The sequence below is a fragment of the Lissotriton helveticus genome, chromosome 11, assembly GCF_964261635.1.
Source record: "Lissotriton helveticus chromosome 11, aLisHel1.1, whole genome shotgun sequence".
Taxonomy (NCBI): Eukaryota; Metazoa; Chordata; class Amphibia; order Caudata; family Salamandridae; genus Lissotriton; species Lissotriton helveticus.
This window is the reverse complement of record NC_136072.1, coordinates 1065544482-1065558227: the sequence shown is the minus strand read 5'-3', so window position 1 is coordinate 1065558227 and position 13746 is coordinate 1065544482. Positions and strand designations below refer to the sequence as shown.

Here is a 13746-nt window from a genome sequence, read left to right as displayed (position 1 = left end):
AAACCAAAACCAAGATGGCACTCGCAGGGTAGCGGGAATGTGGTAGCTATGGCAACTGGTCCGAGACGCGGCTGTGTGGACTCGCCGTTGCACGTCACAGGAGGAAATGAAACGAAGTACCTGAAGTTGTACTTTAAACAGAAAGCTTAGACATCTAGGAAGTGTGGAGCTTGGATGCAGACGGCGCACCCATCGTTTTGAAGCGCTGCATTTATAGGCCTCGGCTGAAGGTACTCGGAGGAGTGGGAGGCATGTTGGATCGCTGTGCTAGGCTCTCGACTTACAAAGTTGTTCAGTTGGGAGCTCGTTCACGCTTGTTGGTGAAGCACTACAGCTAGGTTTGATTTCAGCACTTTCACTCTTGTATGTAAAGCACATTCGCAGTTTATGATTTCAGAATACCTCGTGGGGGGTCAGCCTGTGCACGCTCCCCCATTGTGAAGCAGTCTGTCTAGATCTGTATTCACAATTCGGAGCAGTTTGTGCATAATGCTATCTGTACACAATCCTGTGTGAAGCACTGCACAGATCTGGGTTCAGTGTGCTTTGTGCAGAGGTGACCTGTGCACCCATTTTTATGAGCCACTGGTTCTTTATTCAAAGTGGTTCATGCTTGAGTGCAGTCTGCATATAGGTTTGAAGGAGTTGGTCTCTCTTTGTCGAAGGGGAGCAGTGCTTACAACTTGTCCAGGGATCAGACAGAAATTTGTAAGGCCATGGAGGAGCACACACCTGAGCAAGCCTTTGAGAAGGATGCTTTCCAGTTGACTGTGGAGGACGTCTATGATATTTCTTACGTGATAGGGCGGGACTTTTTGAAAATAGGCACAGAATCTAAAGATATTAATAGCAAAGTTCCTGAGCTTCAGTTTAAAATCGTCAGAGTGCTTGAGATGCTGGAATCGTTGGTCAACCAGAGCAGCCTAACATTGGAGGAGTTGGAGATGGAAAGAGACAACTTGAAGATGCAACTAGAGAAACTTCACAGAGAAGGGCCACCAGGACAGGTAACTCAAAACTATTACATATATTATCAATAGAGGTACAGCTATGCAGCATTCAAATCTTACCATAAAGTTGACACTTCCTTTACCTTCCAGCTGGTGATCTCTGCTAGTCTACAGAGAACAGAAGCGGAACAGAACAATCTTCATATCTTTTAAAACCATGAGGTGTTGTAATTTATTTGCGCTTAATGCGGTATATATATATATATTCACGCAAAGTTCAACAATTGATGGCACTCCACTCCTTTCCATTCATCTAGTTTATTCCTCAGGTCAGTTGTTAGTTCCTTTGTTGGATTTTTCTCAAGTACAGTGTATTTTGACTTATCCTCAAGTTGTCTCATTGCCTCCATCATATAATCAGTTCTCTCTTGAATGACAATATTTCCCCCTTTGTCGGCGGGTTTAATCTCGATGTTAATGTTTGATTTGAGAGACTGTATCGCTAATCGTTCTTTCTTGTTAAGATTTTCCATCCCCTTGTGGCTTACATTCGTCATCTTGTCAATTTCCCCCAGTACTAAATCATGATAGATATCTATCTTGTTTCCCGGGTACAGGACTGGACAGAATTTGGAGGAAGGTTTGAAAGTTGTTTTGACAGTTTTGTTTGTGGTGACTTGCATTTCACCAAGCATTTGAGTATTGCCAATTTGGGTACTGATGGTTTCATTTGCCAACTCATATGCTGTACGCAATTGTGGAATTTCCTGTATTTGGAATTGCTCTTGAGTATCCGCATCTTTTGTTCCTTGCGGTATGCCTGGAGGTTTGGGATATTTTTTGTAGTGTTTTTTCAGTTTCAACTTCCTTATATATTTATAGAGGTCAATTTTGGTGTCAGTAATTTCCTGATGTATTTCCGGGCAAAAGTGAAAAGGGACTTTTTGTTTAAAATGTTACCGTGATCAAGAACGTAACGTTCGAAACGCGTAGGTCTTCGCAGCCTAAAATAAATGCTGTTTAAAAGATTTCTCGAGTGGAGTGCCATCAATTGTTGAACTTTGCGCGAATACAATTACGGGATCCTGCCTTGGTCTCGTTGCTGGCACCAGCTCCAACGCGCTCCCCCTGCGACGAGGCAAGTTGCGAGTACATATATATATATATATATATATATATATATATATATATATATATATATATATATAGTCTGTTTAAATAAGAGGATTCGTTCTGGGATATCAGGTAGGTGGTGTAGTCAGTTGCTGGGCCAAATTGGATGTTTAAAGAGCAGATGCACTGCACTGCACAGTATATCATTTGGTAGAATGAGATACGGATTAGGCCGCAGGCTGTACAATTAGTGCAACAAAGTTCTTCCAAAGAGCACACAAGTGGCAGCTCCCAGATGGTCATATCAATCTGGCCTGCAAGTCCAAAGGTAGTTTTATATTGTATCCCCTGCAGTAGTGAGTGTATGACATACGGTTTAACATATGCTTTCCACCTCTTCAGGGTTTCGATAGAGGTTAATTTTAGCGACCATCCGGCCTGGAGCTCCAAACAATTGATATGAAGATGAAATTCTTCCTGAGACCATCTACCATAGGTGGTCACTTCTCCACATCTTGCTCCCCAACTGTGTTGTTGACTGGCATCTGACTCCTTTAACATGTCTGGTACCAAACCAAAGATGGCTGTGCCGGTGAGCATGGTCAACTGCCAAGCAAGATGGCCTAATGCTGAAACGGCTCTACGCCCGCAAACCAAATTCCTTCAACATCCATCCATTAATCTACTTCCCACCCTTCTTGCAGCAGTATGCACTTTAGGAGGGAGAGGGGCAGGTACTGGAGGGGGCGTGAGCTGTGATGAGGGTTCCCGGGGCAGGTGCCGGGCCGGAGCTACTGTCGGGCGGCTATCCCTGACAGCGGATGGCAGAGAGACAATGCCCAGGGAGGAAGCAGGGCTGAGGCAGCTCTCCCCTGGGGCACAAAGAGAAGCTTAGCGTGTCAGACGAAGAGTGCCCGATGCCCCTAATCTCAGAGATAATGCAAGCCGTGCCCTGGAGGCGAGTTGGGGAGACGGGGAAGGGAGTCGCAAGTGTGAGGCTTGCAAAATGCATAGAGTGACTTAGAGCGGCAGAGAGAGGGCCTTGACCCCCGCGATGAGCGAAAGCTAGCTCCTGTCAATGCAGGCTGCCCTTGCAATTAGGTAGAGGCAGGAGGCTCCCTTGGACTGCAGAGCAGTGGAACTGTAGGGCATCGTTGGGGCCCCTACTAGGCTCAAACTAGAAGGCAGACACAGCAAGTGGCAGCACAAGTGATGGCAATGAATCCCGGACTAGAAATGCCCCTATGGCGCTTCTGGAGGTAGCGGGAAACCCGAGAGGCCACGAGGCATGCTATAGTAAAGAGAGGACGACCTCGGCATGCAACAGCAAATACCACCCTCCCACGTTGCAATAGGCAAATGAAGAATAAATGCGAAAATGACTGGTAGCAGTGGTGCCAAGGGCTCGCAGCAAACAAAAGTGGACAGATACGCCTTTTCTAAAATGGCACATGAGGGTGCGACCATGGTGGGGCCTGACGTGTGCTTCTCAGGACAAAGATGGCTTCACCCTAAAAGACATTATGGGGGGGGGGGGGCGATCCAAGGAGGCCAATTTTGGCTTGCTGGAGGCCAAACTGACTGTATCACTACAGTGGTCATGCTGATAAGGGTGGATCTATGCAAATTGGGTGATAGTGTAAAGGAAAATGAGGTCCTGATCACAGCACTCTGTTCGGAGACCCAGACTCTCAGAGACTAAGGGGTCCAGCTCCAGCTCCAGGCTGAGGCGATAGAGGCTAAATTGGAAGACATCGAAGGCAGGTCCAGAAGAAATAACGTAATGGACACTAGGCGTGGACTTATTCCTAGAGGACCTCATTCTGAACACATGGAAACCAAAGGGGCTCTTAAAGGTCTTCTCAGTAGAACGCGCCCACATGGTTCCTATTCCTACACCTCGACCAGGTGCGCCACTGCCAAAATCTGTGGGTCAATGGTGGTACCCTGCTTTAAAGGTGGAAAGCCAGGTAAAGCATCTTTTTTTAAAAAAAACCTCTTTTTATTTGCAGAATACATAAAACAAAAACGGTCATTGCATTTGCACGTTCAAGTCATTCACAGCACCAGAAAAAATATATTGATAATAAGTTACACATCAGTAGGCAGCTCGGCTATTAGAGAACAACAGGTTCAATCTACAGTCTCTGCGCCGGAACGGCGGGTCTGAGGAGGCTCACAGATGTTACCTCTGAAGTCGTTCCAGCGTGACCATACCTCCCCCCACTTTTGAGGGCATACTCGTGCCATGTATACAGTCTTTTCTTGCAGCATGCACCAGTCCATGTCTTTTTTCCATTCAGCAAGGTTCGGTGGAGCTGGAGCACCCCATAATCGAGCGATATTCCTTTTTGCCACCACTTGCCCCAGCATAACCCAGAGCTTCCCCTTCGCAGGGAGGTCTGTGGGCTCCCAGATGTTCAAGAGGCATCTCTTAGCCTCTGGTCGTAGTTCTACTTCCCACACTTCTTGCATGCAGTGCACCACACGTGTCCAGTATCTTCGCACCATTGGGCAATGCCATATTATATGAAAGGAGCCCGTTTCACCGCAGCCCCTCCTGCAGAGCCCCTCCCCCCCTCTTCCCATTAACTGTAGGCTAGTGCAGGAGAGATAAACCCTGTGAAGTATTTTGAGTTGAATGAGCCTAAGTCTAGATGAAATTGCCACCTCCTTAGGGGAGGCCAGCGCGCTCGTCCACTCCTCTTCGTCGATCTCTAGCCCATCCGCTTCCCACCTCCCCTTAAGGGACAGGAGTGCGTCAGGGGGGTTGTTTATCAGCTTTTTATATGTGAGGGAGATGGCGTGTTTTGGCATGTGCCCGTCCAGCAGTCTGTCCTCGAGTGGAGAGGCTTGTGGGGGTTTGGTCCCTGGCGGTATGTTAGTCTGAAGGGAGTGTCTGACTTGCATATTATTATTATTATTATTATTATTTAATCTTGTAATCTTGCATATACCTAAAGTATTCAGTTTGCGCTAGGTCATATGTTTCCTGCAAGTAAGTGAAGGGTCTGACCCCTTTGGTACCCAGTAAGTCTTTAATTTGGGAGATACCGATTAGGTCCCAGTTATGGAAACCTTTCGTTCGTCCCAAGTTGCCTAATTTTTCGGATGTCCATAATGGAGTGGCCATGGTGAGAGTATTGGCCCAACCGAGTTTCCGCTGCACGATGTGCCATATTTGCACCAAATGTTTTGTCGGTCCTGTAAGCGGGTATTTACCCGGTTTAGAATAGAGCGTGGCTTCATAGTTCCCTCCAGGGAGTAGCCATCTGTCCATCCCATACCCTGGGTCGTTCCCGTCGCTGTACGTTCCTTGGTTAATCGCGGAAAGGTGTGCGGCCCAATAGTACTTGCGGATATCAGGGAGGGCTATCCCCCAGTCGTACCATCCCAATGTAAGTTTGTGTAGCGCTATTCTAGGCGTGCCTGACCAGAGGAGGTCTCGCTGTGCCGCTTATACTGCTACAAAGTAAGAGTTCGGCACCAGGTCAGGATAGTTCTGAAGTGCGCAGAGAAACCTCGGCAGGGCCATCATTTTAAAAAGCGCCGCGCGGCCCAGCAGGGACAGTGGGAGTTTTTGCCAAGTGTTGGAGTCACGTTGGAGCCGCCTGAGAGGCGGCAGTAGATTTCTTTCATACATCTTAGTTTTGTCTGTGGAGACAAAGACTCCCAGGTATTTGAAACCGTCTTCTGCCACAGTGATTTGGCAAGTGCTGGGAAGCCCAGGGGTGCTACCATGGAGGACATAAAGGAGAGATTTGCTCCAGTTGATCCGGAACCCAGAGTTCTTCCCGAAACTCGTAAAGATATCAAGTGCCGCCGTGATGGACCTCCGGGGTCTGGACAGGTAGAGGAGGATGTCATCAGCGTACAGGGAGATCTTATCCTCCCAGCCATCCGCCCACCGTATCCCTTTGAGGTATACGTCTTGCCTGAACCACGCAGCAAGTGGTTCAAGGGAGAGTGCAAACAGGAGGGGGGAGAGCGGGCAACCCTGTCTGGTCCCCCTCTCCGGGGCAAAAACCTCAGAGACCTTGTTGTTGACTATCACTTGGGCTAGTGGCTCCGTGTAGAGGAGACGCACCCATGCTATGAAGTTTGGACCGAAGCCCAGTTTACGGAGCACCGCCATCATGTATGGCCATTCTAGGGTGTCAAATGCCATGGTGGCGTCAAGTGAAACCACCACCGCATCTTCTTGTAAAGCGTGGCACCTCCCCAGTACACCATTGAGGCGACGAAGGTTGAGCGCCGTGTTGCGTTGGGGCATGAAGCCCGATTGGTCTGGGTGGACCAAGGTGGGTAAGACCGATTGAAGCCTGTTAGCTAGAGTTTTTGCTAATATTTTCGGTTCTGCATTAAGCAGTGAAATAGGCCTGTACGATGAGCAGGACTCTCTCGGCTTCCCTACTTTTGGTATAGCCACAATAGTGGCTAGGCGTTGATCTCGCGGCAGAGTTCCTGCCGCTCTGCTGTCTTCAAACATATGCTTAAGGTGTACCCTGAGGGCGTCAAGTTTTAGCTTGTAAAGCTCAATTGGGAGACCGCTCGGTCCAAGAGCCTTACCTGGGCGAAGGTATTTGATTGCACGCTCCAGTTCGGCTATGCAGAGTGGAACCTCAAGGGCGTCCCGGTCAACGTCTGATAGGCAAGGCATCCGAATGTCTGCCAAAAGGGCAACAGAGGGGGGGCGTGGCTACGCAAGCGGAGATGGCGGTCGCAGCTTACTAGAGCTCCCGCCTGCCCGCCATTAATCCGACAGTTTATCCTGGTCCCTGACCCCAAATACCCACAACAAAGCAGGGCGATTGTGGCCAGGAGTGCAGCGGACCCTCCGGTACACTCAGCGGTGGTCCTGCGTTCCGGAACCAGCCTAGGCAGCGAGGCGAGTGGTGCGGCCTAGAGGGCTGTGGAGCAGCCGGGGCCTCAATTTTGGAGCTCCCTGGCCGGGGAGCCGTGCAGTGCGCCGCTTGGCCTGGTGGCGGCCGCGACGATTGGCGATCCGGGGCACCGAGGGCGCAGAAGACTTGCGCGGATCTCCTCGCCCAGCTGCTTCGTGAGGAGACCCGGGGGCAGCAGAGGATAGGAGGCGGCCGAGACGGCCTGGTGACCTGGGCGCAGCCGGGACCTGGATTTTCGCGGCCCCGCGTCCACCTGGGGCCTGCGGACTTGGAGGGGATCGGACGCCCTGGTGGGCCTGCCCGGCGGTGACTGGCCCGGGACACAGATGACCAGCGGGGCGGCTGGCAACAACAGTGAGTAGTGGCCCTCCCCATGTCCCCCCCGGACCGGAGGAGACACAGGCGCTGTGGCGCGAGATACTCTTGGCCTATCTACCCTTCAAGGGGGGGTTGCTGGTCATGTGAGACCCTGCTCATTTGCGGTCATTGAGGCCTGTCCCGCTCTGGCCTAGACATTGGGCCATACCAGAACGGCCCCTCCAGGACCCACCGGGGGGCCAGCGTCTGGACATTGCTTCCCCCCCCCCCCCCCTCCCACTATATTGGATAGGCTCCAACGGGGGCGGTCGGAATCCCACCCATTCGGCTACATCTTGGGGGCCCTCATAATCTCGGCAGTCATGACCAGAGGAGGCGGTGGCTCCACCAAGCAAGTGACCATCGATAAATTTACGGGGCCCGGGGGGGGCCCTGGACCGTCGGGGGGCGCTCCGCCTGGAGGGGGGCCGGACAATGCAGCCCTCATGGCGGCCATCACCCAGTCGAGAGACATGCTGGACGCCAAGATAGGGGCAGTTGGCGCGGATGTGACCCTGTTGCGCCAGGACCTGAGAAATGCCGTGGCGCGTATCACCGAGACCGAATCCAGGGTATCGGTGGTGGAAGAAGACGTGAATACCCTTAAAAAGAAAATGGCGGCGATGGAATCTGCGCAACGGACCACTGCGCTCCGTGTGGAAGATGCCGAAGGGCGGGCACGCCGCAATAACCTCCGCTTTATTGGCTTTCCGGAGCGCTGTGGCAAGGGCAACATGGAACAATTCCTCGCACAATGGCTGGAGTCCTGGATGCCCCCGGGGACGCTATCTGCCTGCTTCATTATTGAAAGAGCGCACCGAGCCTTGACGCAAAGACCACCTGAGGGCGAGCGGCCTAGGGCGGTGATCGCTAGACTGCTGAATTATCACGACAGGGACGCCATACTGAGGGAAGCTAGAGCCAAGGAAGCCCTCCTGTACGAAAACAGTAAGATCATGATTTTTCCTGATTACACTAAACTTGTGCAACAACAGCGTCATTCTTTCCTAGCTGCCAAGGCAAAGTTGAGAGGCCTTAAGCTCCAATACTCCCTGCTGTACCCGGCGCGCCTGAGGGTGATCTTCCAATCACAGACACTGTTCTTCGATACGCCGGAGGACCTGTTCAAATGGACGGATGAAACGGTGCGGATCAGACCTAATTCTCAACCAGGACTCAATCCAGGCTCTCCTGAGGGATCACCACGGGCGCAGCGACACCGGACGATGAAGAATGGTCGAAACAAACGCTCCAACTCGCGTAGGCGCGCGGCCTCGGTGGATGGCACACAGAACAGTGGTAGAACCGAAGATTCGGAACACTCTGGCACGGATCATTGAGATCTCCGGGGCCTTGGCTCCCCTATTCTACTGTTGATGCTGTGAATTCTGGTGGGACTCATCGGGCTGCCTGAGCCCTATTGCTTGCCTGGCTATGCTGCTGCCCTGGGGCAGTACTGCTTCTGTCTCCTGAACGTGGATGGAGTTGTGGGGTGGGGGTTCGGGGACTACGTGATAGGGGCTACCACTCTCCAATTAGAGAGAGGGACACTGAGGGAGGGGGGGTGACTTTACGGTTCCTTGTTCGGGGATGTTGGGATCCATTGGTATGGGTGGGCCCGGGCCCTCTGTTCTGGTCTCGAGACCGCCCATGCCGCGACAGGTACTTCATGGTTCATTGAGGTATGGGGTGGGGGGAGGCGGGTTGCGGGTGGTCAGGGTTGTGGCCGCTGAGTTGGGGCTGGGGACCGTTTGGGGCTGTGGGACTGAGGGGTCTGTTGTTGTTGGGAGGGTCGGGGACGGGAGGGGTGGGGGAATGCACGTGCTGTATTTTGAAGACATGGAAAGAGTACATGGGGAGTGGCGATGGCACCGGGGGCCGTCATGTTGGACTTCAATTGACTATGGTTGACTCGCCTCGCGGACTCCCCCGGGAGTCCCTTCGGATAATCACATGGAATGTCAGGGGGATGCTGGATGTAATTAAAAGGGGAGCGGTCCTGCGGTGGGGAAAGAGGGAGGCTGCTGATGTACTCCTGCTCCAAGAAACTCACATGATGGGCTCTAAGGTTCTTAGCCTACAGAGATTTGGATATCATCAGGTCTTTCATGCCGGTTTTGTCAGGGGTTCTCGGGGTGTTGCTATACTGGTACATCGTAGAGTTGCATACGTTCACGAGAAGCAGTGGGCGGACCCACAAGGCCGTTTTATATTCATCAAGGGCATGGTGGGCGGGGAACCAGTAGTGTTGGGTAGTGTGTATGCCCCCCCCCCCCCCTGCAGTGGGCCCTATCCGAGAGGCTGTTTGCGGTGTGGGATGATATTCCGGAGTCCTTGGCGGTGATTGGCGGCGATTGGAATGAGGTAATGGATGTGCATGTAGACCGTCAGAGGCGGCAGGGAATGCTTGCTGGTCCTTCTGCGAGTTCCCCAACCCGGTTGCAGGCTATGGCTGAGGGATTGGGATGGATGGATGTGTGGCGGCATTTGCATCCGACAGCGCGAGAATACACATATGTCTCTGCAGTGCATGGCTCGTTCTCGAGGCTGGATTATGTGTTTATGCCTGCCGTCTGTCTGAGTAGAGTGCGCAGCGCGGCGATGCTTCCGAGGGGCCTCTCGGACCACTCCCCTGTCTCAGTCACAATAGACCTTCTGACGAAGAAACAACCTTTCCGGTGGAGGATGTCCTCGTGGCATCTCCAACAGCCCTCTTATGTCCAACACCTGCGGGAAGCTGTTGCACACTATTGGCGTGAGAACCTAGTAGAGGATATGGATGTAGTGGTAGTCTGGGAAGCCATGAAACCTACTATAAGGGGGGTGGATATTGCTTGGTGCGCTGAAGCCCGCCGTGCTCGTCGGGAGTCGACCACTACGGCTGCCAAACTTGTAGAGGAGCTAGAGCAGCGGAGCCGGGGTGGAGGGGACGAGGTAGCGGTGCGGCTGCTTCTCCAGGCGCAGCAGTCCTATGCCACTCTCCTAATGGACGAGGCTAAACAGGCGTGGCTCGCCACGCGGAGCAGGATATACCAGTGGGGAGACAAGTCCAGTACCATGCTCCATAGGTTGTGTCAGCAGCGTCTCCAGCCGATCGAGCTGCCGGGCCTCACTGGTGAGGACGGGGTGACGATGACGGAACCGGCTGACCTTGCAGCGAGCTTCGCCGATTATTTTAGGTCACAATATGCCCCACAAGAGAGTCTCAGCGCTGCAGACGTAGCTAAATTTATTGACGACTTGCCCCCTCGGGCGGTTTCCGACGAGGCTAGACGGGACCTAGATGCTCCGCTTACGGCGGAGGAGCTAGGGGAGGCGCTGGGTCAACTGAATGTCGGTAAAGCTCCGGGCCCGAATGGCTACCCGTGTGAATTTTTTAAGAAGTTCCAGCTTCTCCTCGGGACCCATTACCGGGCTGCTCTAGAGGCGGCACGAGAGCGGGGCGGACTGCCGCCTGACTGGTGCCACGCCGAAATTGTTGTTTTTCAAAAACCTGGTAGACCCCCTGACCAACATGACTCGTATCGCCCCATATCGTTACTAAATATAGAAGCCAAGATTCTAGCCAAGGCGATAGCGAATCGTTTACTTCCCTATATGGTGGACTTGGTCCACCCAGACCAGGCAGGCTTTATGCCCCACCGGGCGACGCGGCACAACATTAGGCGCGCGCAGGCGGCGGTGGACGCGAGGGGGGTCCTGGGAGAGGAGGCGGCTTTATTATTGGCAGACATACATAAGGCGTTCGATTCCGTCAGTTGGACGTACCTTTTCGCGCTCCTCTCCCGCCTTAATCTGGGCCCGGTGCTTCTGTCGTACATCTCACTGCTTTATACAGATGTCACGGCGTCCGTTAGAGTCGCTGGGGCCACGTCGGGGATGTTTCCCATCGGACGGGGGACCCGTCAGGGGTGCCCGTTGTCCCCGTACTTGTTTGCGCTGGTCATGGAGCCGCTAGCGTCGTGGGTTCGCATAGATGCACAGCTGCGGGGTTTTGTTTGGTCTGAAACCCTTATCGATAGAATTGCCTTATATGCGGACGACGTCCTCTTCTTTCTTACTGACTTGGACCGCTCGGGGCCCCGAGTGTTGGAGATGATGAGGATTTTCGGAGAGGTCTCGGGTCTCAGCTTGAGTGTAGGCAAGTCTACCCTCTGGGTGCTGGGAGGCAGGGCGGAGGTGGGCCTCTGGGCGTCAGGCTTACGGCAGGCAACTGATGGTCGGAAGTATTTGGGGGTGTTCCTATCTGAATCCGCCAGTGTTACGTGGGAACGTAATATTGTGCCTGTATGGGGCAAAGTTCAAAACGATCTTAAAACTTGGTCCCGGATGCCATTAACCATTTTTGGCAAATCGGCGATATTTAAGATGGTGGCTCTTCCCCGTCTATTGTATCAGTTGCAGAACTACCCTCACCCCATCCCTCCCCAGTGGTTTCGGCAAGTTAATTCCGCCCTGTGTCACTATCTGTGGGCCGGGGGCGCAGTCAGAGTTGCCCTGAAGACGTGCTTCCTCTCCACGTATTGTGGAGGTTTAGCCACCCCAGATCTGATGTCATATTATCAGGCTTCACAGTTGCTCGTACTTAATGAATGGTGGTATGGTGATAGAGGGGACCCGGCCTACGCCCTGGAGCGCTCATTGATGGGCGACCATACCTTGCACACGGTGCTCTACTCGGCTCGGCTGCGGCGAATGTTGCCATGCGTCACGAGGGTGGTCTTCACGGTGTGGCGGCAGGCGTTACGTCGTATGGGTTGGTGGGGCAGGCTAACTGCTGAGACACCGTTGTGGCATAACGGTCAACTCCCCAGCCTGATGACTCTCTCTGGGTTCGACGGCTGGGATGTTGTTGGGATATCGACATTGGGACAGGTCATGTCCGGGACTACTCTTAAGTCCTTCCAGGACCTTAGTGCTGAGTTCGAAATGCCCCAGACTCAGTTCTTCCGTTACTTGCAACTCCGACATGCACTTACACCCAGTATCGCGGACCTTGACTCGCTCCCTGAGTTCAGCCCCATCGAAGCTAAGATATTCATGGGGGACCTGGGTGACAAGAAAATCTCTCGTATTTATCAAACGTTGGTGACCCACTGCTCCTCCACCTTACTGCCTTTGAAAGCCGCATGGGAGGCTGACGTAGGCCCCCTAGACGAAGACGACTGGAGGGAAGCCCTGGAGTCCCCACGTGGAACCGCGATAGCGATGAGGCTCCGCCTCATTCAATTCAAGTATCTCCATAGGGCTTATTATACACGAGAGAGGCTCTGGAAGGCTGGACTGATTGGCTCGTCGGATTGTTTGCGGTGTGGCGCGACGGTGGGTACGCTGCTGCATACAGTGTGGTCATGCCCTAGATTGATTGGATTCTGGAGGGGCGTATGGAACTGTTTGTCTGAGGTTTTGGGGTGGGACCTCCCACGCACCCATCGGTTGGGCCTACTCCATGTACTCGAGGGCGTGGGTGGGAACATCTACAAGCGCCACTTATTGCTGCTGGGCTTAATAGTGGCTGAGCGGGACCTAGCCAGGGCGTGGAAGAGTGTCCGGGCCCCCCCCCCTGTGTGCATGGAAGGCCGGCTTAGATTTTTATATGGGATTGGAACGACCTGTGTTTGAGGCAAGGGGCTGTCCCAATAAGCATTTTAAGATCTGGAAGAGATGGGCGGAGTACAGGGGGCTGCTTCTTGATCCCCCGGAGGTGCAAGAGGAAGAGTTGTAGATAATGGTGCCTGGTGCCTCCTTGCTGTGTCATGCCTTACGACCAATGTTACTGAGTGTCTACTGCACGTGCATGGGGTTAGGGTGGGATAAGGGGTGGGTGATGGGGGTGTTGGGTGTTGGGGGGGACAGGGGTAGGGGAGAGGGATCCTTACTTTGACTTCTTCTTCTTTTCCTTGGTTCTCTTATGATGTGTGTACACTATGCTGCAATGTTTGGTGGCGCTCTCCTGATTGTGGAGAACCACGCCTTTTTGCTCTGCTTTACCTCAAATAAAAATAAAAAGTTGTTGTGAAAAAAAAAAAAAGGGCAACAGAGTCTTCTTCTGGGCGGTCCGACCTCCTACTATAAACCTGCTGGAAATGCCGTGCAAATTCCGCAGCAATCTCACGGGGTTCTGTAACAACAGCCCCCAAGGCTGTCTGTATTTCAGGTACAACTTTATTTGCCTGCTATTTTTTATCAAGCCATGCAATGAGTTTGCCGGCTTTGTCGCCTTGATCATAGATCCTGCCCGTCTTATCTCTAGCCACGGCTTTAGCCGCCTCCGTAACTAGCTCCCTATATTCCGCAGTTTTAAGGTGCAGTCGATGTTGGGTCTCTGGTCTCTAATCAGAGCGTGCAGCCTCTTCCAGTGCCCCTAGGTCTGTTTCAACGGAATTAATCTGTGCCTCCTTGTCTCCCCTAAGCACAGTTTT

General features: G+C 52.8%; 1 protein-coding gene across 2 annotated transcripts in view; it reads left to right on the top strand.

Moving 5' to 3' along the window:
- The first annotated feature begins 91 nt into the window (after positions 1-91).
- The window catches only part of RILPL2 (Rab interacting lysosomal protein like 2), a 79718-nt gene continuing 66063 nt past the window's right edge, over positions 92-13746 (top strand). Inside the window, exon 1 of one of the 2 annotated variants that reach the window (XM_078667606.1) lies at positions 92-1007. In XM_078667606.1, coding sequence (XP_078523732.1) covers positions 717-1007 — 291 coding nt within the window. In that variant the 5' untranslated portion in view covers positions 92-716. The remainder of the gene's footprint in view (positions 1008-13746) is intronic. The other variant, XR_013602577.1, reaches the window with a different exon arrangement.